General features: G+C 48.4%; 2 protein-coding genes across 5 annotated transcripts in view; one reads left to right on the forward strand and one right to left on the reverse strand.

Annotated features, from left to right (window-relative positions):
• The window catches only part of UBN1 (ubinuclein 1), a 32,661-nt gene extending 30,719 nt beyond the window's left edge, over window positions 1-1,942 (reverse strand). For all 3 annotated transcript variants that reach the window (XR_016036572.1, XM_055409423.2, XM_088832894.1), the window contains exon 1: window positions 1,236-1,942. The gene's annotated coding sequence lies outside the window, so the exon portion shown is untranslated. The remainder of the gene's footprint in view (window positions 1-1,235) is intronic.
• A 125-nt stretch (window positions 1,943-2,067) lies between these two features.
• The window catches only part of GLYR1 (glyoxylate reductase 1 homolog), a 33,382-nt gene continuing 14,054 nt past the window's right edge, over window positions 2,068-21,395 (forward strand). For both annotated transcript variants that reach the window (XM_055409416.2, XM_055409418.2), the window contains exons 1-9: window positions 2,068-2,184; window positions 3,262-3,298; window positions 4,229-4,308; window positions 12,915-13,053; window positions 13,600-13,842; window positions 17,355-17,441; window positions 18,302-18,358; window positions 19,076-19,126; window positions 19,215-19,288. In XM_055409416.2, the coding sequence (XP_055265391.1) occupies window positions 2,147-2,184; window positions 3,262-3,298; window positions 4,229-4,308; window positions 12,915-13,053; window positions 13,600-13,842; window positions 17,355-17,441; window positions 18,302-18,358; window positions 19,076-19,126; window positions 19,215-19,288 (806 nt within the window). In that variant the 5' untranslated portion in view covers window positions 2,068-2,146. The remainder of the gene's footprint in view (window positions 2,185-3,261; window positions 3,299-4,228; window positions 4,309-12,914; window positions 13,054-13,599; window positions 13,843-17,354; window positions 17,442-18,301; window positions 18,359-19,075; window positions 19,127-19,214; window positions 19,289-21,395) is intronic.

A 21,395-nucleotide genomic window follows, 5' to 3' on the forward strand; every position in this document is an offset into this window, starting at 1 on the left:
AACATTTTTTTCAAATATTTGAAAACATCTAAAATGTTTATTTTTATGTATACATTCTTAGGTTTATAAATAAGATTTGTTGAAAAAGCTTAAAAGGCTTAAACATTTAAATACTCAGTTGTAACGAGTTGACTCTTAATTCTAAATAAAAGCACAGTATTCTACAAACCAAAGCATCCCTCTTAAAAACCTCAACCCAGGTTATCCAAGAAATTCAAGCCTCCTTTTGTATCTCAGATTATTCCAACGAATGGTACTTTTTGTTGTTTCTATATACCCTCTCAATCATATTTTCAAACTGATTATTGGCGAAATGTAGAAAACCTCACCAAATATTGAATGCTAATTTTGTAATTAGTCTCTTCAATGAATTCCTAGCTATTTTAATGGTATTCCCTTAACTGTTTTTCACAATAGGCTGTCCTATCCTAGCACAGAAATAAGAATTTTGTCTCTTCCTTTCTGAAAAATAATGTTCTATTTTTGTTTCATGTCTTATTGCATTGGCTAGAACTACCAAGATAATATTAGACAATATATTTATTCATTACCATGTTCCTGGCTCTATCGCAACTGTCCTTAGGGTCCACTGTGATACTGACGTACGATTCATAAATTTTACTAAGTCATTAAAAAGTATCCCTTAATTCCTCAAAAATTAAGAGTTCTTAAACTAGGAACATGTGTTTAATTTTCTTATTTCTTGGAAACTTAAATATGCTTTAAAAAAGATCGGTCTGGTCTCTAAAACAACACGAAATAGTTAACAGTGAATGACAGCTCCTGAAACCAGCTGTCCTGAAACTAGTACTGCGGGGAAGCTGACTGCAAAGAGAAACCGGGCCGCGGATGAGCCAGTTCGCTAAAAACACCCTCTTACAACCTATATACCTTTGGGAGACAGCGTGCCACCTTTTTTTTTGAACATAGAATGGCTCAATAAAAGTCCGGTTCTAAGTTAAGTCAACATTGGCCTTGGATTCTTTGGGTTCTACAACTAGAACTGGGATCTTAAAAAATTTTTATTTTCTATCTGGGCTGTTGACGTGTAGGCAGACGCTGTGCTCAACTGCTGTCCCCGGTTCCCCATTGAACGGCTTAGTCTTAACACACTGATAAACTACGCCTTAGCATCTGCCTTCCTGCTGTCAAAAAACAGCCTGCTCCCAACTTCCCCCGAAAGTGTCAAACTACAAGGCTGACAAGAGAGCCCGGACCCGACAAAGACAACGCACCTTTGTCCCCGGCGCGACGCAGCCTACGGCCCCGCGGGTCGCTTTCGTGCCCCCCGCGGCCGTCTTCATGCCGGCCCGGGAGCCCGGGCGGCGGCGCCGCTAGCGGCCGGCCCCCGAGCCATGCCTCCCGGCGGGCGGCCGGCCCGCGCCGCGGCCCATGGCCGGGTCCCCGCGCGCCCGGGGTAGAGAGCGGAACGAGGTGGGGGCGGCTCGCCGGCTGTGCCGGCCCAGGAGGAAGCGGAGAGACGCCGGCTCCACGTCGGCCGGGCAACTCGGAACCTCGCGGCGCGCAGCGCTGCACCCCGGGGAGAACTTGCGGCGCGGAAGCAGGCTCGGAGCAGCGCCCGCTGGACGCCGGCCGTTAGAGAGCGCGCCCCGAAGGACCTGTCCGCCCCGCCGGGCGCGAGGTCCCGGGCGCGGGCGGAGCGCTGGCTTCCAGGCCGCGCCAAAGTCCGTCAAGGCAGCTACCGGCGCGCCGACGCGGCCGGCCCCGGGGCCCGCGCCGGACTAACGGCCGTAACGGAAGCGCTGTCGGGGCCGGCGCTGGAGGCCAGGGCCCGGGGGCGGGGCGGGCCGCACGGCCGGCTCCTTCGCTCGTTCCGCCGGCCGCACCGTCGCCGTCGCCGCCGCCGCCGCCGCCGCCTCAGACCGCGGCGCTTCGTTGTCACGAGCCGGAGGGAGGGGGGAAGGAGCCGGGAGTCTCGGAGATCCGGCGCGCGGAGACCGCGGCGCCCGGGTCACGTGCCGCTCGGCCGGCCAATAAGCCCGGACGGGCGCGGTGACGTCAGAGCAGCGGCGTGGCCCGGGGGCCGGCCAGTCCCCATCACGTGGTCCGCCTCACTCCAATGGGCGGCGCCGGAGCGACCTGATGTTCCCGACCGCCTGTGCGTCGGCGGTGGTTGGGTGGTAAGATGGCGGCTGTGAGTCTGCGGCTCGGCGATTTGGTGTGGTGAGTCCGGGCGGCCGGGGCCAAGAGCGGTGCGACGGGGAGCTGCCTCCCCGGGCGAGGGGTGTGTGGCCCGCCCCGAGGCGGCCTTTCTACGCGCTCCAGATCGTGGAGAAAGGGCGAGACGAGGTGCCGGCGCTGGGAGTGAAGCCGGGCGGAAGGGGCAGCCTGGCCCCGGGGGACTGAGGCCGAGGGTGGCCGCGGTGGGCCCGGCTCCGAGCACCGAGGCCGCCCGGGGAGAGCAGCGCCCCGGACCCGGACGCGTGGCGGCCCACTGTGAGGAGAGTGCCCGGCGCCGCGCGGCTTCCACGGACGTCCGGTTCCTCGCCCCGGGGTCTGGGCTGGGGGGCTCCCAGGAAGAGCCGGAGAGCCGGGGAGCCCGCGGGGCCGTCTCGTCTGGGCAAAGCCCTTCGACACCCGCGTTGCGCGACGGAACCCACCTGTGCGGGCGGCTCGGCCCGGGGGTGTCGAAAGCGGACTGCGGGCGCTGCCCTTTGAAGAAATGGAGGGGACACTTCTCCATTACAACCGAAGGCTTGGCAGTGACCGGTGCCTCTCGTTGTCGGCTTCTGTGTCCCGGACAACCGCCCGGACCGAGACGGGACTGTCGCCGCCTCCCTCGAGCTGCGCAGCTCGTCTCTTCGACCCGGAGGAAGAAGGGCTTCCCTTAGCGTTTTGTCAAAACCAGACTGGTGAACCAGACTTTGTGAAGGCGAAGTCTTGTGTTTACAGAGCGAGCTGCCCCCCACCCCCGTCACGTCACGGGCAGGCTCTAGACAAACGGCTGTCGATGGTTTTGTTTTGTCTTTTTTGTATTCCTCGTCACCAGAAGGATGCACATACCTGGCGCACCGAAGTCTTCGATTTTTTTTTTTTTTTTTTTGCATTGCGTTTCTGAGGAATTTGGGCATCTTGGGCCAAGCTGTGGAAGCCACGTTTAAGAATTCCTTGTTGCCAGCTTTTAGTCTGGCAGTGGAGGGTAAAGGTGGAGATTTAGGAAAATAAATTGCATGTTGAGTGTGTTGAAGGAGCTGGAGTTGCTTTTCCAGAGCAAATGCTGACTCTCTGTGTTTTCTCTAGGGGCAAACTCGGCCGGTATCCTCCTTGGCCGGGAAAGGTGAGTGTCTTGCTACTGAAGGAAGAACGTCTGAAGTTGGCTTTGAGAAGGGGGAGCAAGTAAGATGGAATTCCCCACAGACTCTGGCATTGATTGAGTTAAACTGGACTTATTTAAATAACACACGGGTTTTTCTGTTTTTGTTTTTTTAGTATCAGTTTATTTAGAAAAGGCAGTATACATAAACCAGATCTTTTAATCTGCAGTGAATTATTATTTCTTGACTCAGAAGTGGTTTTTGATAGAGCCTTTTAATCCTGAAAATCCATTATGACTTGAATTTAGCCTTGCATAAATCTAACAAAAGGAGAAGAAAATAAACTTTCTGGGAAGAAAAAAAATCTAAATGTAGGTTAGTGAAAAGTCAAAGTATTTTTGTCCCAACTAAGTTTAAATCTTCTTCCATTTTACCATATGTGCTGCTCCAGTGCATCTTTGCAGAAGTTGGCATTCCACATTTTGCATGAGGCGATCCTTCATAGCTTTCCAAATGTTCTGTTTTTATATTCTTGCTCGGAGCCCGGGAAACGTCTTTAGACTCTGTCTTTGCAATATGGCATTTGCAGTGCCTTATTTATTTTTCACTGTTGTTGTCACCTGTCTCAACACTGGTACAAAAGAATTTTGAGGAGTGTCCTGTATGTTTCTTCTGTGATGACAGGGTCACGTTGAAGGGCCATTTTAAAACAGGGCCATTTTAGTTAAAGGGATATTGTATCTACTGAACGCTATAGACAATAGTAGATGTTGGGAACTCCTGGAATATTTGCACATTTCCACGTATCAGTAGAAAAGCACCAAGTTTGGACATAAACTAGCCCCTGTGTTTGGTTTTGTTTTTTAAGACGTATTTCTTTTATTTCATGTTTTTTCTTACCAACTTATCACTGTGGAAAAAAACTTTTTTTGTTTTCCTCTTTCATCCTCTAGATTGTTAACCCACCCAAGGACTTAAAGAAACCACGTGGGAAGAAATGCTTCTTTGTAAAGTTTTTTGGAACAGAAGATCAGTGAGTAGTGCTCACTAAGAGTTTCACTTTCCCAGTGTTTGGGAGTTGCCCTGGGTTGAAGCTGCTTTGTGAATATTCTAATTGGGTCTCCTAATTCAGTCTTATCATGGGCTATAAAAATGGCATATTCTACTGGTTTATGCCTGAATAGAAGGTGTTATTCTTACATCCCAGACATCAGTTGAGAAATAGGGCGATTCCTTCTAGATATGAGCACCTCATTGAGATTGGTTCTCCCATCTCTTTACTCAACCCCTCTCCCCTCCAGGCAGATCCTTTTGTTTTTGTTTGGTTCTCTTTTAAGGCTGTTTATCATTGTAGTTCGGGCATGAGTTATGAAAGCTAAAATTTTTTTTGTCTTAATAAAAGTAGTTGTTTTAGCCTTGTTCTTGTAAAACTAGATGATTTGATCTAACATTGTAACAGTAAAGCTTTTTCACCAGATCTGTTGTACAGTTGAAATCAGGACTGTTAATTTGAGATTCTTTGATAGGCCGTATACTAAATTGCAGCGAAGGGAAGAATGTGTACTCGTGTTTCCAGCGACTTGTTTGGCTTTCTCATCACTCCATCCAGTTGATTGCCTGGTTCTAGCTAGATGGTTTAATTTCTTTAAGTAATTGTGTTTGTATATGTGATTCTTACAGGAAAATGTGGCTTTGGGTTTGAAAAATGTATGCTTGTAGAAAGTGATCTATAATATTCCATGGGAAAATCTCTTCTAAATGGTATTCTTCACTAGCAAGTTTTTGCGTCAGCGTGCTCATTCTGGTTTAGAGTTTGCACGGCATGCCTGCACTCACCATATACACATGTACCAATATACCCAGCCCCGGTGCTTGTCTCAAACCAGCTTAGCAGCCTTTTGGTGGCAATATTTCATGGGAGTCACTGGCCCAGAGCTGTGAGAGCCAGAGACAATCTGGACGAGGGAATGTTCTGCTAATGCCATGCACATCATGAGAAAGATCATCTGGATGCATAAAACAAGTACTGAATGCGCAGCCAGACACCAAAGAGAACTTCTGAGAAAGCAAACGCTATGGTCCCTGTCTTCTGGGAACTGAGGTAACAAGACATAGACACTTCAGATGGGACCAAGTGTAGGAGGAGCGGAATTATTAAAGGATTCTAGAACAAGGAGAGATCAAGAACAGCAGGGAGAAATTTGTACAGGGGTCAAAGGAGTCTTCTTGAAGAGACAGGATTTGGATCAAACTCTGGAGGATGGGTAGAATTTAGAGAGGAATAGTAGGGGCATTCCAGGCAGTGAGGATACCATAAACCCCTGGGAGATAAGTTGAACATGTGGACAGAGAAAGCCTTCCTCCCAGAGGTAAAGAACCTGTGCTTGAGGAGAGCAGGGTGATATTGTTGGCCTACCTTGGTTAGCTAAGTGAAGAAGGAAGTCACCAGATTGGAACACAAATGGGAACTCATAGAAAGTGGAGAGTTCAACAGCTTACAGGGGACCTGAAAGCTGCTATTGTGTTTTTATGATAATTTTTAGCATGCTGGAAGTCTAGAGGAATAAATTGTCCCTGTGTATGAGAAATACTACAAATAGGACACAGGAAATTGGAGCTGAGTGTATCTCAGCACTCAAGCACTCAGCCAGGCAGGCCAGTGAAGCCAGTGAAAATGATGTGCTTTCTGGACACAAAAATAGTGTGTTAGTGATGCCGAAGAATTGATGCTTTTGAACTGTGGTGCTGGAGAAGACTCTTGAGAGTCCCTTGGACTGCAAGGAGATCCAACCAGTCCATTCTAAAGGAGATCAATCCTGGGTGTTCATTGGAAGGACTGATGCTAAAGCTCCAATACTTTGGCCACCTCATGCGACGAGTTGACTCACTAGGAAAGACTCTGATGCTGGGAAGGATTGGGGGCGGGAGGAGAAGGGGATGACGGAGAATGAGATGGCTGTATGGCATCACCGACTCGATGGATATGAGTTTGAGTGAACTTCGGGAGTTGGTGATGGACAGGGAGGCCTGGAGTGCTGTGTGATTCATGGGGTTGCAAAGAGTTGGACACGACTGAGCGACTTAACTGAACTGAACTGATGCTGATGATAAGTTCTTTGAGGAGACTCATAAACAAGCGGATACACCTGCAGTGGCTAGATACAGTATCTTTAGCCTTCTAAACTTCCTTGATACTGTTTTTCATAAAAAGCCATTAAGTTAAGAGGGGATTAACACGTTAACTTTTTGTGGTTAAGCAGTTGCCTTAAAGAAAGGAAACAAAGGGAAAGAATCTCCAGCACTTCTCTAACCGGAGAAGAGTTCTTAGTGGTCAGAATTGAGGCAAAGTTTACAATCTTTGTATCTTCTGAAGGCGAAATCTCCAAATTGTTTCTTAGTAGCTGATTACTTTGGGGATAGAGCTCTGGATTGTTTCCGGCCTGATGTATATTCACATACCAGTTTCACCTGCTCAGTAATTTGGGCTGTTTGACTTTTTTAAGCCTCTGGGTCCTTGTCCACATGTGGGGACAAGACTCTACTCGGCAGTTGTGAGAAAGTAGCATCACTTAATAGTTGTATTGGTTGGCATAGAGCAGGTGTTCAACAAACATTGGGTTAGGGTTAGATCTGTTAGAAAAAAAAAGTTGATGAGAAGCAGGTGGCTTTACGTAAAGAACATCCGAGAGAGAAAGAAATGGACCCTGCCCATGGTAGGGTAGGGTGTGGAGGATCTGTGTTTGAGGAGCATGGTCTGAGAGCTGGAGATTCCTAAGGATGTCAGCCAGGTTTGCTCTTTTGACCTTAAAGGCTTTAAACACAAAATGATACATTGTGCCACCTTTTTTTTTTTTTGTTTGGCTGATGTTTTGTTTTTGTTATTCTTTGTTTCTTATTTTTACATTGTTTCACCTTTATGTAAAAACTACATTGTTCCCCACCAGGGATACTGTGCTGTCTAGTCTGTCCTCCTGATGGAATTAACATCAGGAAAGGGGACTAAGTCAGGTGAGAGAAACTCTTTAATGTGAAAAAGCAAAAACTGAGGAAAGAACATGAGCAGAATTGATGAAATAATTGACCTTAAGGAGATAAACACTAACTTGATCATAAATCCTCAGGTGTTTTGACAAAGGGCACCGTGAGTAGAATAAACATTGTATGACTGTGTTTAGGACTGTGTGTCAGGAGGGCTGTGTGACATATAGTTCAGACAGGAAATGCAAGTGGACTTTAGGGGTGAGAAATGCTTTGTGACGGACAGAGCTGTGAGTGGCTATGGCAGAAGCTGGACTCTACCTCCCCTTAATGCCTGCTCCTGCACATCCTGGAGGTCTGTCGGTCATGGTGTCCTGACCTCGGTGGACATGTTCCTATCTTTTAGAAACCTGATTTTTTTTCTATTCTTCCCTTCCAAAACCTAGAAAATTTTCTCTCCCACTGAAAGAGAACCAAGACTAGAGGAACCGGGAGTGATGGCACCAGGATAGTGACAGAGTTCATTCCTGACTTTGCTCCCCCTCACAAAAAGGAAGAGAGGACTAGACCTTCCCAGCCAGCCTCCGCTGTGACGGGAAGGACTTAACAAGATGGCCTGATTGAGCTCTCTGAGCCTGGTTCGCTACGTGGGAACTGCCCACAGTCTTTTTCGATTTCATGAGAATGTAGAGGGGAAGATAACTCCACCACGTGACCACAGCCCAAGATTAAATCTCTGGTGCTGAGGGCCCACCTTGAACAGGTGGTTGCCTGTCAGAGGAGAAACTGAGCTCGGGGTTTTAAAGTTTCTTCAGTGGCCATGGGTGGCAGAATGGAGGGAGTTCATTCAGTTTGCAGGTGTGCAAAACCTACAGAAAACAAACCAGTTCAAATAATACTGTGGGCAAACTCTGTAAATCCGTAACAACTACCTCAGAGTTTCTATAGCAGTCTTCACATTTGATCCTCACGGTAGCCCTTTCAGAAAACAAGGTAGTTGTTCTGGTTCTTATTTTTCAACAGATATAGAAACTGAGAGACGGGAAACTTAAGGACTTAAGTGATAATATGTCCAAGGTCCCAGCCTGAGGTTCTTTTTAAATCAAGCCAGATATGAGGTGGGACAGGCTGGTTGTGAGGTGTCTAAATGGGTGCTGAAATGTCAGTAACTTCTAGAAAAATCTGTGCCTCGTAATTAGAGGCACAGCAGGTTGGACCCATCTGAGCATCCCACTTTCACCTGTCACCTGATTGACCCGCTTTCCCTGCCTCCAACACCATGTAATGGTTGAAGGATTGAGCCAGGCAGGGAGTAAGAGCCACTGCTCCAGTGTTTGAACTGAGCCAGCAGTGTCCTTCTGCCAGAGCTGGACAGCCACGATCCTCGAGAGCCTGGCAGCGGCTCCTGACCTTCAGGTGAGTCGCCTTCCACGGCTGCAGCAGGGCGCCCTGGGGGCAGCGGTCAGGCCCCTCGTGGAAAACAGTGGCTGGCCATGTCGGCTGTAGCAGTGCAGCTTGAGAGCCTTATCCAGCACTGGAGAATGTGTCAAGTTTTGGAAACAAAAGTTCTGTATCTTATATGCAAGTCTTTGTTGACATCTGTATGATAGTATTTGCTTGTAATTAACTGAAATTATTACCTGTTTTGTGACCTTTTTGGTCTTTTGATTTGCATTTGGGGGGAGGTGTCTTGGTTTCTGAATAGTTTAGATTTGGACCTGTAACAGCTCAGTAATCCTCAGCCTCTGTGACTGGTTTAAGCTGGGGGGAGGGGGGCCGAGAATTATTTACTAAGTACTTCTCACCAAATCCAGATGGAGGGCAAACATACCTCTCTGACCAAGTCCTTGTTCTCACCTGTGGCCTCTGCCTGTATGCTCTCTCTCCCCTCAGGTCACTGTTTCCGGGAGTCTGAGACACACATGTAGGTGTTTGAGATCATTCATAGACTGGCTTCTTCACTATGATATCTATATAGTCTAGTTTTAATTAAGAGGAAAGCGGGTTCGAATTATGAAAGTGTTTGAAAATGAGAGTTTTTTTTTTAATGTTTGTTTATTTTTGGCTACGTCGGGTCTTTGTTGCTGTGCAGGCTTTTCTCTGGCTGTAGTGCGAGGGGCGTCTCACTGTGGTGGCTTCTCTTGTTACCAGGACTCAGTAGTTGTGGCACACAGGCTTAGTTGCTCCACAGCATGTGGCCAGGGATTGAACCTGTGCCTCCTGCATTGGCAGGAGGATTCTCTACCACTGAGCCACCAGAGAAGCCTGAAAATATGAGATTTTTACATTCATTTTGAGTGTATAATCAGAGGGTGGCTTAGGGGAAGTTTTCTGTCCTCAAACGAAAAGTATTTGCAGGAGGTGTATCAGATTACCAGGGTAAGTTTGCTCCTGGCTGTGTTACAGGTGCAGTTGCACCGGAGCCAGGCAGTGGCCGCCCCCCTGAGCAGACCTACACAAGGGAACTGTAGGGGAAGCCCCTTCTCAGTAGAGACAGCTCATGTGCTACGGCGCGGGCCCTTGTTACTGGTTTGTTGAGGGATATTTTATTTCATTTCATTTATGCAGAGTTTTAATATTTATTTATTCATTTGTTGTGGGATCTTAGTTCCCCCACCAGGAATCAAACCTGGGCCCCCTGCACTGAGAGTGCGGAGTCTTAGCCACCGGACCACCAGGGAAGTACATGATTTGTTGTTTTTTTAAGATTAATAGATACTTGCAGTTTCCGCCCAAATCAAGCTTTAAACCATTGAGACAGTTCCATTCCTTCTCTTCCCCTCAAGTCTCTGGCCCACAGGCATCTAGTTATACTAGTTTCTTAGGAGAGTGCCTCATGAGATACTGGGTGCCTAATCAGGAAGTTGCATGTTCCTTTTTCCTCATCTTATGCAAGTGCTAGCGTACTACACACGCTGCTCTGTATCTTGCCATTTTCCACTTAGCAAAGTATCTTAAAGGACCTTCCATTTCATTCTTTACAGTGACTTCACTGATTGCCAGTTAGCTTGTTTTCTGGCATTTACTTCTACAAACAATGTGTAATTAACTTCCTTGAATACAGAAGCAAAGCCACTTCATTAGACACAACTTGACTAAGTGTGATTTCTTTTTTTTTTTTTACTTCTCAGCCTGCAGCAAACTGGTTGGGAAAAGTGCAGCTCCGTCCAGGCATTGGGAGCACATTAAGGGAAGTCAAAAGACAAAACACTCACTTTAAAAACATATAAACAACAGGAAATGGCAACCCACTCCAGTGTTCTTGCCTGGAGAATCCCAGGGACGGGGGAGCCTGGTGGGCTTCCATCTATGGGGTCACACAGAGTCGGACACGACTGAAGTGACTTAGCAGCAGCAGCAGCAGCAACAACCACAAAAAGCGTGCACAGTCATCTGTTGTTTTAGCCCAGAGGCCAGCAGTCCAGCCTCCCTGACATGCCTGGAAGGCTTCATTTACTGAGTAATTATTGAGCACCAGTTGCATGCCAGTCCCTGCCTGGCTGGCCTCAGTAGGACCTTAGTGAAGCTCCAGCTGAAAAGCACACCCTTTTTAAGGAGACAGAGTTTTGCAATATAGCCTTTGGAGAAAAAATTATTAAAATGGCCAAAGTGAATTTCAGTTCATCGTACTTTCAGGAGATAATCCTCCTAGGGCTCTGCTGGGCTCGTGTTTTATTTACTGTTTTTCCGATATGACAGGATGTTTCTCCAGCAGGAGGTGATTTCTTAGATTAACATTTTTCATACTTACACTGTCACTTCTTTTAGCAAACTTATTTTCACTTTTCAAAGGTGGTCATAAGAGAGGAAAATGTCACTTTAATATCTCAAATGCTAGTCTTTATTTAGGATGAATGAATTTTGACTATTACTGTTCTCTTGGCAGAACTCAGTAATCCACTTAAAATGCTTCAATGGAAGATAGACCTGAGTTCATTGGTGCTTCCTCCACAAATATCCTCACCTTTCCACTTAACTCTGAGTCCCGCATTAGTGTGAGGAGATTGGGGAAGAGGGATTTAGGAATCGGGATTCTTATAGTCCTGTCTCAGGGAGGCTTGATTAAAACCACCCCGTCCATCTTATGCTAGGAATGCGTGCAGGTCTCAGCATCTGACCTGAAGCTGGGAGGGGGAGGAGGTCTCTGAGGACTGTCGGTCTCTTAAGTTTCATCACTGACACTGAGTATTTGTCACCTCAGAGCTCCCAGTTAATCTGAGAGTTTGACTTGCTTTTCATATGATTGTGCTGGTGGTTTGGCCTAATGCCATAAACACACTTGCTGAATAATATGGGGTCAATTTAATTCCATTTTTCCTCCTTATAGATTGGACCCATGGGGTCTATTGTGTCCAGTTTCAGACTTCAGGATGAGTTGGTCACTTGGAAGGTACCTGCTTACCTCATGTTTTTGGAAATCTGCAATGAGACCAGTGTCCAAGTCGCTGTTCACTGTTTCGCTCTCGCTCATCTTGTTTGCCCACAGATAATATTCCTGGTCCTGGTTTGCAGACTGACAGCTCCAGAGGCCGTGTTCATACCGACCCAGTATTACAACCATCAGCACAGCACTGGAAGCACGGGTGGCTGTTGCTGGGTTGGTAGCACTGTTTTTATGTGCAGAGGTTAGCACTTGACTATTATTAGTGAGTATTCTCTAGCTTTCTCTAAAGGAAAGAAGCCTAAGTTCATGTAATAGCCCCATTTCTATATCCTTGACCTGACCCACTTTTTCTGAAGGTTATGCTATGAAACCTCTGAGTTTTACAGGGTAAAATATGTAAATAAACTCTTAACCTTGCCAAGTCTATAATTCTCTCCATTGTACGGTGTTTTGGAAACTGACCGTCATTTAAGGAAACCACAAAAGTCAGTGGAGGCAGATTCGTGCAGGTTAGTGTGGCAGGCCACTTATTCCACCGTTGATGGCTCTTTTCATTGTCACATGTTATGCATTGGTGATGGGAATCAAAAATCCGAAGAGTATGTTCCTCTCCCTTTAATCACAGGCAGAGTCTTATTTCTAAAAGCCTCCTTTGGTGACTGCGACCCTTGTTCTGAACCATGTGTCACCTGTTTTGTGTGGTTCAATAGCCCTGGGTACAATCATTCATGAATAAATACAAGCTCCAAGACTGCAGACATCTGCAGGAGCAGCAGGTTTTTGAAGCTGTTGCCTTTCTTTAGCTCTTGGACCATTCCTGAGTCTTGGGATTGACAGGTCATCGGTCTGACTGAGGTTTTTGACTGGCAGTGATGCTGCTGTGGTTGATAGTGCCAAGAGTCCTGATTTCTGGGGATCCAGATGGAGCCATTTGTGTTGCATTAGTGAGGGTGGGAGCGCATCTCCAGGTTTCCTTTGTCCTGAGCTGGTGGCAGAGTGTGTGTGTTTCAGCATGGAAGACTGGTGAATGAGAGTGGAAATAACCCGCAACAGTGACTTTATTTGGAGGATGCTGATTTTGGTGGTGGTGGTGGTTTGACTTGTTTTAGGCTCAAGAGTCTAGGGGGTGGTCAGTAGTATGTTTTGAAAACGTGGCAGGCCTGTTTCAAAGACCAGTTAAAATGAATGAATACTTGCACTCTGCTGGGATGAGGTCTTTGATACTTTCTGGCACAAGCAGTGTGGATCATGTCCTTGTTATACATGTTTTCTGACAGTGCCTGGATCAAAGTGGAACAGCTCAAGCCGTATCATGCACATAAGGAGGAGATGATAAAGATCAACAAGGGGAAGCGATTCCAGCAAGCTGTGGACGCCGTGGAGGAGTTCCTCAGGAGAGCCAAAGGGAAGGACCAGGTGAGAGGCCTCATGATTCTCACTTTGTGCCGACTCCGGACTGGTTGTTTTTTGCATAGTAACTAACAGATTAAGTATTTCCCGAACCTGAAACTCTATTCTCATGAAATGCCAGTGGAGAGAGAGCTACTTCAGTTCTAAGGTGTCAGCATTTTGCTGATCAGATTGAAACTGCATGCCTCTGGTTGACCTTTCTGGAATAGATTGTTGCCCTCAGGAAAGTCGTTTGGACCCAGCAGAAGTCCCTCAGCTTTTGAGTACAGCACAGGCCTTCTTCCTTTTATGGAGGTTAGGAGCATGCCTCTGGGATCTGTCCACTGCCTGAATGTAAATCCAGTTTGGGGACTGTGGGCAAATGACTTGAATTTTTTTTTACTCTACTTCCCCAAATGTAAGCAGAGATGACAGCAGCGCCTACTTCATAGGATTATCATGTGGATAACGCATGTGCAGAAAGTGCTCACCACAGGGTGTGGCCTGTGTGAATAGGGGTAGCGATGGTAGCAGCCATTGTGGTGGTTATCACTATTATTATTAAACTTACAGACATCGTCCCACAGTTCTGCTGATGACAAGAATCGGCGTAATTCCAGTGAGGAGAGAAGTAGGCCAATCTCAGGTGATGAGAAGCGCAAACTTAGCCTGTCTGAAGGGAAGGTGAAGAAGAACATGGGAGAAGGAAAGAAGAGGGTGCCTTCAGGCTCCTCAGAGCGAGGCTCCAAGTCCCCTCTGAAGAGAGCCCAGGAGCAGAGTCCCCGGAAGCGGGGTCGGCCCCCCAAGGACGAGAAGGTTGGTTCTGTCTCTGTAGCTTCCGGGACTGGTGACTGTCCTTCGTACAGGGCAGAGTTGAGCTCTCCTTTGTGCTTCAGCTCCCTGAACGGACGTAGGGTCCCCTGCTCTGTGTTGCCCTAAAGAATTCTGCAGACAGGAAAGGGGCACTGCCTGGATGCACAGCCGTGAAATAGGAATACAGAACTCAAGCATTCAACCAGACACAATGTCAAGGAAGTAGAAGGGTCCACTGAGCCAGCGTGCCAGGGCTGAGCAGGAAAGAAGGAAAGGGCTTCCACGGACAAAGGGCATAGCCCACACAGGCTTGATATTGGCGGGCGCAGTCTTAGTGCTCGTACAGGATGAGGCGGAGGACAGATGGGTAAAGGCAGCTTGTCACTAGGTTGTGGAGAGCCTCCAGGTTTGCTTAAGTAGTGTTGTACCACCATGGAGTCAGTAGGGTGGCGTGAAGGTGTTAGAGCTGGACGTGGAGGTGGCGGTGTGTGCAAGGCTGTGTGTTAGGGGTCACGGCTGGCAGTGAAGGAAGGCTCAAAGCCGATGAGAAGGGTAACGTCAGGTGTGCATTCATAATGGGATTTTCCTTGGGCCAGGGGAGGGGGGTGTTAGCAAATACTGAAAGGAACTATGTGGAAGCACTTCAGAGGAGGAGTTGGTAAGATTTGGTAACTTGTTACGTCTAGGGGATGATGAGAAAAGGGGAAGGGAGATGATTTCAAGTCTGTGCCTGGAGAAACGTGCCTTTCTTCTGAGCAGAGGAGCTGGCTTTTGGGGTGAGACGACCAGTTCTGTATGTCATGACATTGAGTGATGTCTAGACTACCAGGGAGGCTTCCAGGAACATAGGATGGAAATGTTGGTGTGGGGGAGCGAATATCTAGAGAGGACATTAGATCCTGGAGCCCTGATTGTGGTTGTCTTAAGGGAAAGCCAGGAGAGAGGGGAGGGGAGGGAAGAAGTTGGCTTTGCAGAGAGAACGCCCACAGCTCAAGGCTGGAAGAAGTGGGTGGAGCTGGCGAAGGGAGGTGAGGCAGAAGTAACATACCTCTCACCTTTCCAGAAAGTTCTGTGTGGGTCTTGGGAGCCGAAAGAGGAAGATTTGAGGTGAAGCAGGTAGTCTGTCAGCACACAGGGGAAGATTGTTAGAGCAGGGTTGGAGGCTGGAAGCCAGATGGCCGGCACAGAGCTGGATGATGGGGCCGTGATGAAACGCTGGATGTCAGGTGGAGGCCCACAGGTTGAGACACCAGCGAGACAAGGCAGGGACGGAAAGAGGGTGCTTAAGCAGGAGACTGAGCTGAAGGTGTTAGGGTGGCAGCAGCTGCCGTCTGGCGAGGCCATGCCCCACCCTCAAACTCCCAGCCAACTTTTGCCAAAGCCTTTGGTTTTTCTCAAGAGAAGCTGGAAATACAGATTTTAAGTGAAATGTTCTATTTTAAATATTAGAAGCTAATTCAAATTTTTACAACACTTCCAAGTCCAAAGGAACATCACTCTGGACTACATTCAGCCTGTTGGCTGCCGCAGTACAAGCTCTGCATTAGAGCGGGTCCTTCCGGCTTTCAGTGACCTAAGACAGAATAGATGAGAGCAGCTGAGTGGTGGGGACCTCCAGCCAGAGGTGAGGGAAGTTTAGAGACTGCTGGGTGTGGTGCATAAAGGACTTTCAGGAGATGTGATCTGGCTTGATCCGCTTGAGTTGATTTCCTGGGGACCCACAGAAATCTGGGCTGTCGGGGTTTGTCTGTTCTCCAAATACATGCTGTCCGGCATCTCACACCACAGATCTCACCACCTCCTGTGCTCACCCTGAAGATAAACAGCTTCTTTGGGGTAAAGGGAAGTATGAAGGAGAGGTAAGGAGGAGGCCCTGGGGTCTCCATGACCTGCTGCAGCTGTACGACCATGGCCAGCTCCCTTCACCTCCGTTTCCTTGTCTGGTCATTGAAGATAACAGTGCCACTTAGGTTTGTTTTAAGAATTAAATGAGTAACACAGGCCAAGCACTTACGACAGTGCCTGCAACACTGTTCATTTGACAAACATTTCACATTTATTATTTTTCAGCAGCAGCCTTTGTGCGATGAGACTGTGGTGGTTGTAGTGCACTCCCGGGGGCTGCTGCCAGGCTTACGTGTAGGGACTTTTCTCACACAAGCGTGTGTGTTGCTATAGTGATTGTCATTTGGCTGGCGAGCTCCTCACTGAAGCAGAGTGCAGTAGTCTAGCTGGGCAGAGCCCCAGATGAGTGCTGTTCTGAGCCATAATCCTCTGTCTCGTGAGGATTAACGGAAAAGGCTGAGCTCGACGGCAGGGGTGTTGACTATGTGCGGGAAGGCGAAGGCTGGGTTTGTGTCCAGCTCCATGGGGGAGCCATGCTCAGGGTGTGCACACTCACCTTCTCTCTGGGGCTCAAGTCCTGAACGGAGAACTGGGACTCTGGGCACGGACCACAGGACAAAACAGAGCTATCCTGTGGCTCTCCTAAAAATGCAGACTCATGCAGGGAATCAGGAGTGGAGGCCTTTGCTCAGTGCTGGATGGACAGCTGTGTTCCTGCCTTACTCTTCTTCCATTGTGGTCACTAGGCTAGTGACCGTTTACATTTAAATTAAACCCAAATTAAAATCCAGTTACTCAAGTCACACTGGCCACATGACAGGTGCTCCATAGTAACACGTGCCTCATGGCTGCTGCACTAGACCGAGCAGATACAGAACATGTCCATCATGACAGCAGCTTCTCTGGGGCAGCACTGCTCTGGGCTGCTTTGTTTCATTTTGCGCATCTCCACGCTGGTCTGGAGATCTAGAGATAAAGCTGTACAGCTCGTCTGCTCCTGCTCCTCTGCCATGGGTTATCTCGTGTCCCTGTCCCCATTTGCTGTCTCCTAGCCTCAGTGGCCCTCCTGACACTTCACCTCAGCTATCTAGTGGAGAGTTTGACCTGCCGCACTAAGCTCTTGACTCCCTGCCCCCACGGTGCCTTCCTTCTGTCTGTGGGGAGAATGGACTCCTGGATCCTGACTGCCCCAGGATCTAATTCTGACTTCATCATTTAGTGGCTCTAAAATGTTGGGCAGATCTCCTCACTGCACCATGTGGCTTCCTTAGGTTTGTTTGAGATACAATGGATTCCTTTTGAAGCCAGTACTGTTTTCCTAATACTCGTTATTTGCAATAAGGAGTTTTCCCTGTGACCTGCTGATCACAGTACAGACCACAGTTGGTCTTTCAGGTTACCTCCATCCTTGAGGAATTTTGGGCCAGGAACACATTTGTCATTTCTGGACCAGAAAAGAAGGCTTCCCTCTGTGTTGACAAGGACTTGCCCTGTTTCTCCCAATAAGACAGTCATCATACTGTTCCTGGGGGACCGTGGAGCTGGCTCGGGTAGTTTGGGTGGAGTGTGGCTGAAGGAAGCAGAGCAGTGAAGCAGGGCCCCTGACTGAGGGAGGAAGACATGCTCCTGAGGTGCCACCGTGTCGTTACCGCCTGTCTTTCCCTCTGTAGGATCTCAGCATCCCTGAGTCTAGCACTGTGAAGGGGATGATGGCTGGACCCATGGCCACGTTTAAATGGCAGCCGAACGTGAGCGAGGTAATGACCCCTCCCTTGGGCCATGACAAGCCCAGCCTCAGGGCTGGTTTCCCAGCCTGACTGTGGTGTGCTTTTCCCGACACTTTTTAATAGCCAATGAATACAGAAGTGTGTGAGTCCACCCTGGCGCAGGCTTGCTGTCAAGTTTGATTTAACTCACTTCAGACCATTTGGCATATCCACTTAGCCATCAGGTATATAATCACATATCCATGTTACAGGTTTTTACTTTTGGGAGTAGTGTTGATTTTTACAAAAGTGGGATCATTCTGCAGTTTTTTTCCACTTGGTACTTTATAGACACACTTAGATCACGTACACAGCTGTGATGTTTGGTTACCTGCACGCTGCCTTATCCTTGGAGTGGGTGCACCCGCTGTTCCCTGCTGCTCGGCCTGCTTATGAAAAGCTGTTGAAAGGCCTACAGTCATTGCCTCCTCCTTTCTGTTAATATTAACCCTCGGTGAGCGTTTGGCGCCAGGTACGAGTGGGCCAAAATCCTATGACTGCAGGAGCCTGGGAATTCGGCTTGGTCTGCTGGGCCGTCTGAAGTAACTGGTGAATGCTGGATTTAAAAATCACTGGTAGACTTTTTAATTATTTTTCCACAGTGTTTGGGAGTAATTTATACACCAGCCTGGCAGAAACATCCATTCTTTTCCACTTTAAGCCAGTTTTCCTCCAGTTGGAATGGGCCTTGTTTATAAAAGGCTTAGAACCAGAGTGGGAAAAGAACTTCCAGGTAGTTGTAAACTCAGCTCCCAAAGGTGTGTCAGCCAGAGGAGAGACTGGTTATCAGTAGAAGGAGGTGACCTCAGGTGGAAGATAACTTGTTTTATTAAATCATTTTCTGATTTCAGCCTGTTAAAGATGCAGACCCTCATTTCCATCACTTCCTGCTCAGCCAAACTGAGAAGGTAAGCTTGTTCCTTGAGGTTCTTGATCCTCCATTAGGAGCTGGCCTGAGGGGAGAGTGCTGCTTCGTTGGAGCCTCACCCTAGTCTGCTGCCTGTACTGCTGTCCAGAGCAACTAGTTAAATTTAAATCACATAGAGGACCACTCATGAATCAGGCATTGTTAAGATTTAAAAGGAACCCGAAGAAGCTTTCAAAACTTAGTGACTGTGTGCTTGAGACATCTGTGGTTGCCCTCAGAGTCTAGGACAGAAAGCCAGCCTCAGGAGCTGGCATCCACCCACAGGTGGCCAGTGCTGCTGGATGAAGGCAGTCTTCCATGAGCCCTGGGGGTGGGGGGCAGTTTCCTCAGGTGTCTCCAGGGCTGTCGGTTAGGCTGAGACCTGAGCCCTGATAGGATCTGCTGATGGTGTGTGACCTTGGAGTTGACACATCAGGATTCCAAGGCCAGGTACACTGACCACGGCTTTAATTCTGGACATATAAATCTCTGAATTTCAGCTTCATCACCAGCGAAAAGCAGCTTGTAGAGCCGCATGAGAACTGAGTGGAGTAATGCAAGTTAAGTTTTCATGTGTTGGAGTTCAGCAGAGTTGGACACCAAATAAGTTTTGATCTTAACTTTCCATTTTGGGTCTCACCTCGGTAGGGAAATAGTGACTAAGACCAGTTAATTGTTCAGTTTAATAAGTGATTTTTTTTCACTCCCTCTTTATTAGCCAGCTGTCTGTTACCAGGCAATCACAAAGAAGTTGAAAATATGTGAAGAGGTACGTAGGTTCTACACCACCTCACTTGTATTCTCACCAGGGCCTGGCACAGGCAGGCTGGCCTGATGACCTGTGTTTCCTCTCCCAGGAGACGGGGTCCACCTCCATCCAGGCCGCAGACAGCACGGCGGTGAATGGCAGTGTCACACCCACAGACAAAAAGTAGGGCCTTCGGGGGAAGGGCTTCCTTGGGCTCTGTGGGCTTCTGTGGGGCTGGGGGTGACCTCAGGGCAGCTTATTAAAGGTTATGTCCCAACTGTTGCTGGGACTAAGTGGAAAAAGAAGGGGAAAATTGTAATTCTTAACGATTTGCCTGGGAGTAACTTGACTTGCGGGAGACAGAAATTTACTCTGTGAATGTACTATGGATTTGCTCACTAGTGAGTCTCCTAAGCAGGGAACACTTGGGTCAGTGGTTTTCAGACCTTCCTGTGCCTCAGAACCACCTGGAAGACCCTTCATAAAACACAGTTGCTGGGCTGCACCCCTAATGTTTCTGGATCAGTCGGTCTCGGGTGGACCAGTTCCCAGATAAGTGGCTGCTCATCAGGAGACCACACTTGAAGAACTCCTGACCTTGGCCCCGGTGGGAGCAGGTGGGAGCAAGAGATGAAGGCAGCCTGTTGTCCTGCCTTCCCCAGTACTCCCAGTGTACCTGCCGGCTGCCCTCCGCCCCACCCAGACAAGTGGAGAGCTTTGACTGCGGTCCCCAGGCCTTAGCTGGCATCCACCCTCACCTTTGCCTCTGTTCTGATGGCCCCTTGTGCTTCCCAGTCGTGATGATGAGGAGGGCTTTTAAGAAAGGAGCATTCTCCTAAAGAACGTCTGAATTTCCCATCTGAGTCTTCTGTGTGGTTCTTTCTCAGACTAAAAACACTTTTTTTGTGCTGTTGAAGTCAGTTGTTCAACCAGATATATTTGGTGAACTTCCATTGTGGTGTGAAGGAGCTGGAGGCATGTGCTAATTAAAGGAGGAATGGGTGTTGCCCATTAAATCAACGAGGAATGCGTTGGCTTTTTTTTTTTAAAAAAAATCCAACTCCAGGCTGAGGACAGAGTCCAGTGTTTTCTGCCATCACTCAGATCCTTTTTTATTATGAGTGTAAGCCAGCTACTGAGCAGATGAGCTGCATTGTACCCAGTCCACCTGGTCCACATTTTCCATGCCTCAAGGACACCATGAGCAACTGTCAGTTGCCGTGTACAAATGCATAAACTTTATCCCCAGGTCTTCTGGGCAGCCTGGAACACTGAACAAAGGAAAGAGAATTAGTCTGTTATGATTTACAATCGTAGAGAAAACTGGTTGCCACCCAGATAGCTGTGAATAACAGATTATACCTTTGGTGAGGAGAGTGGTGGGCTCCATTTTCAGCATTTGATTCAGGTGACAGAGCAGGCTAGACGGAGAACATGAGAGCGTTGTACTCCCGCAAGGATAGGGGAGCCTTTGAGCCAGTTGGCAGAGGTGGCTGCGCATATGGCTCCCAGGAGACTGAAAATACTGAAGGCCAACACCGGTCAGAGTGGAGAAGCTGCAGACAGCATTAGAGCTGAGAGAGAGACGAGCTGGAAGCGAGACCACGAGGCAGTGAATGAAGGAAGAGGCTCTGTTCAGCCGAGTCTTGTGCGCGGAGAGAGAAAGAATTGTAGGCACCAAGAGACATTTGAGCAAGATAAAATCATCCATTGAACCATGTGGCAGCCATGAGCCCCAAGTTCTGGGGCTGCAGGAAGGAGCAGGCGAGCTGTAGCAGGTGCAGGTGAGCAGCGCGCACTGGCCACCTGAGTTCCAGTCACAGCAGGAGCCTACGGGCCCGCAGCTAGAAGGCGTGGGGAGAGCAGGAGGGGACGGGCCCAGGGGGAGCAGTATAGGGGAGAGAGGCTCAGGAGAACACTCCACGCACCAGGGAAGACTCGAAGCTTTGAAGAAGCGTGGCAAAGCCGCTGACTGCATGAAGAGAGCAAAGGTGGTGTGAACGTGAAGCCAGGAGAGGGAGGTGAGCACCAGGATGCGGGCTTGTGCAGGCGAGGACGCTGGGGACTCAGCACACATGGCGCCTGTTATGTGTCATGGATCCCAGGGTGCTCGAAGTTGGCACCTCAAGGCCTTGCACCTGAGGTGGCTGGCGAGGAACTGTTGCATGCCCTGAAGATAAATGTCTGCTTTCTCACTGCAGTGGAGTTGTAAGCTCAGCCCCTCCATCAAAGCAACAAGGAAATGGTTGGGAAGATTTGCTGTAACCTGTATGAGTCATACTTCTTGCAG

This window comes from Moschus berezovskii, chromosome 27 (assembly GCF_049115385.1).
Source record: "Moschus berezovskii isolate FMDL1 chromosome 27, NW_MosBer_1.0, whole genome shotgun sequence".
NCBI lineage: Eukaryota > Metazoa > Chordata > Mammalia > Artiodactyla > Moschidae > Moschus > Moschus berezovskii.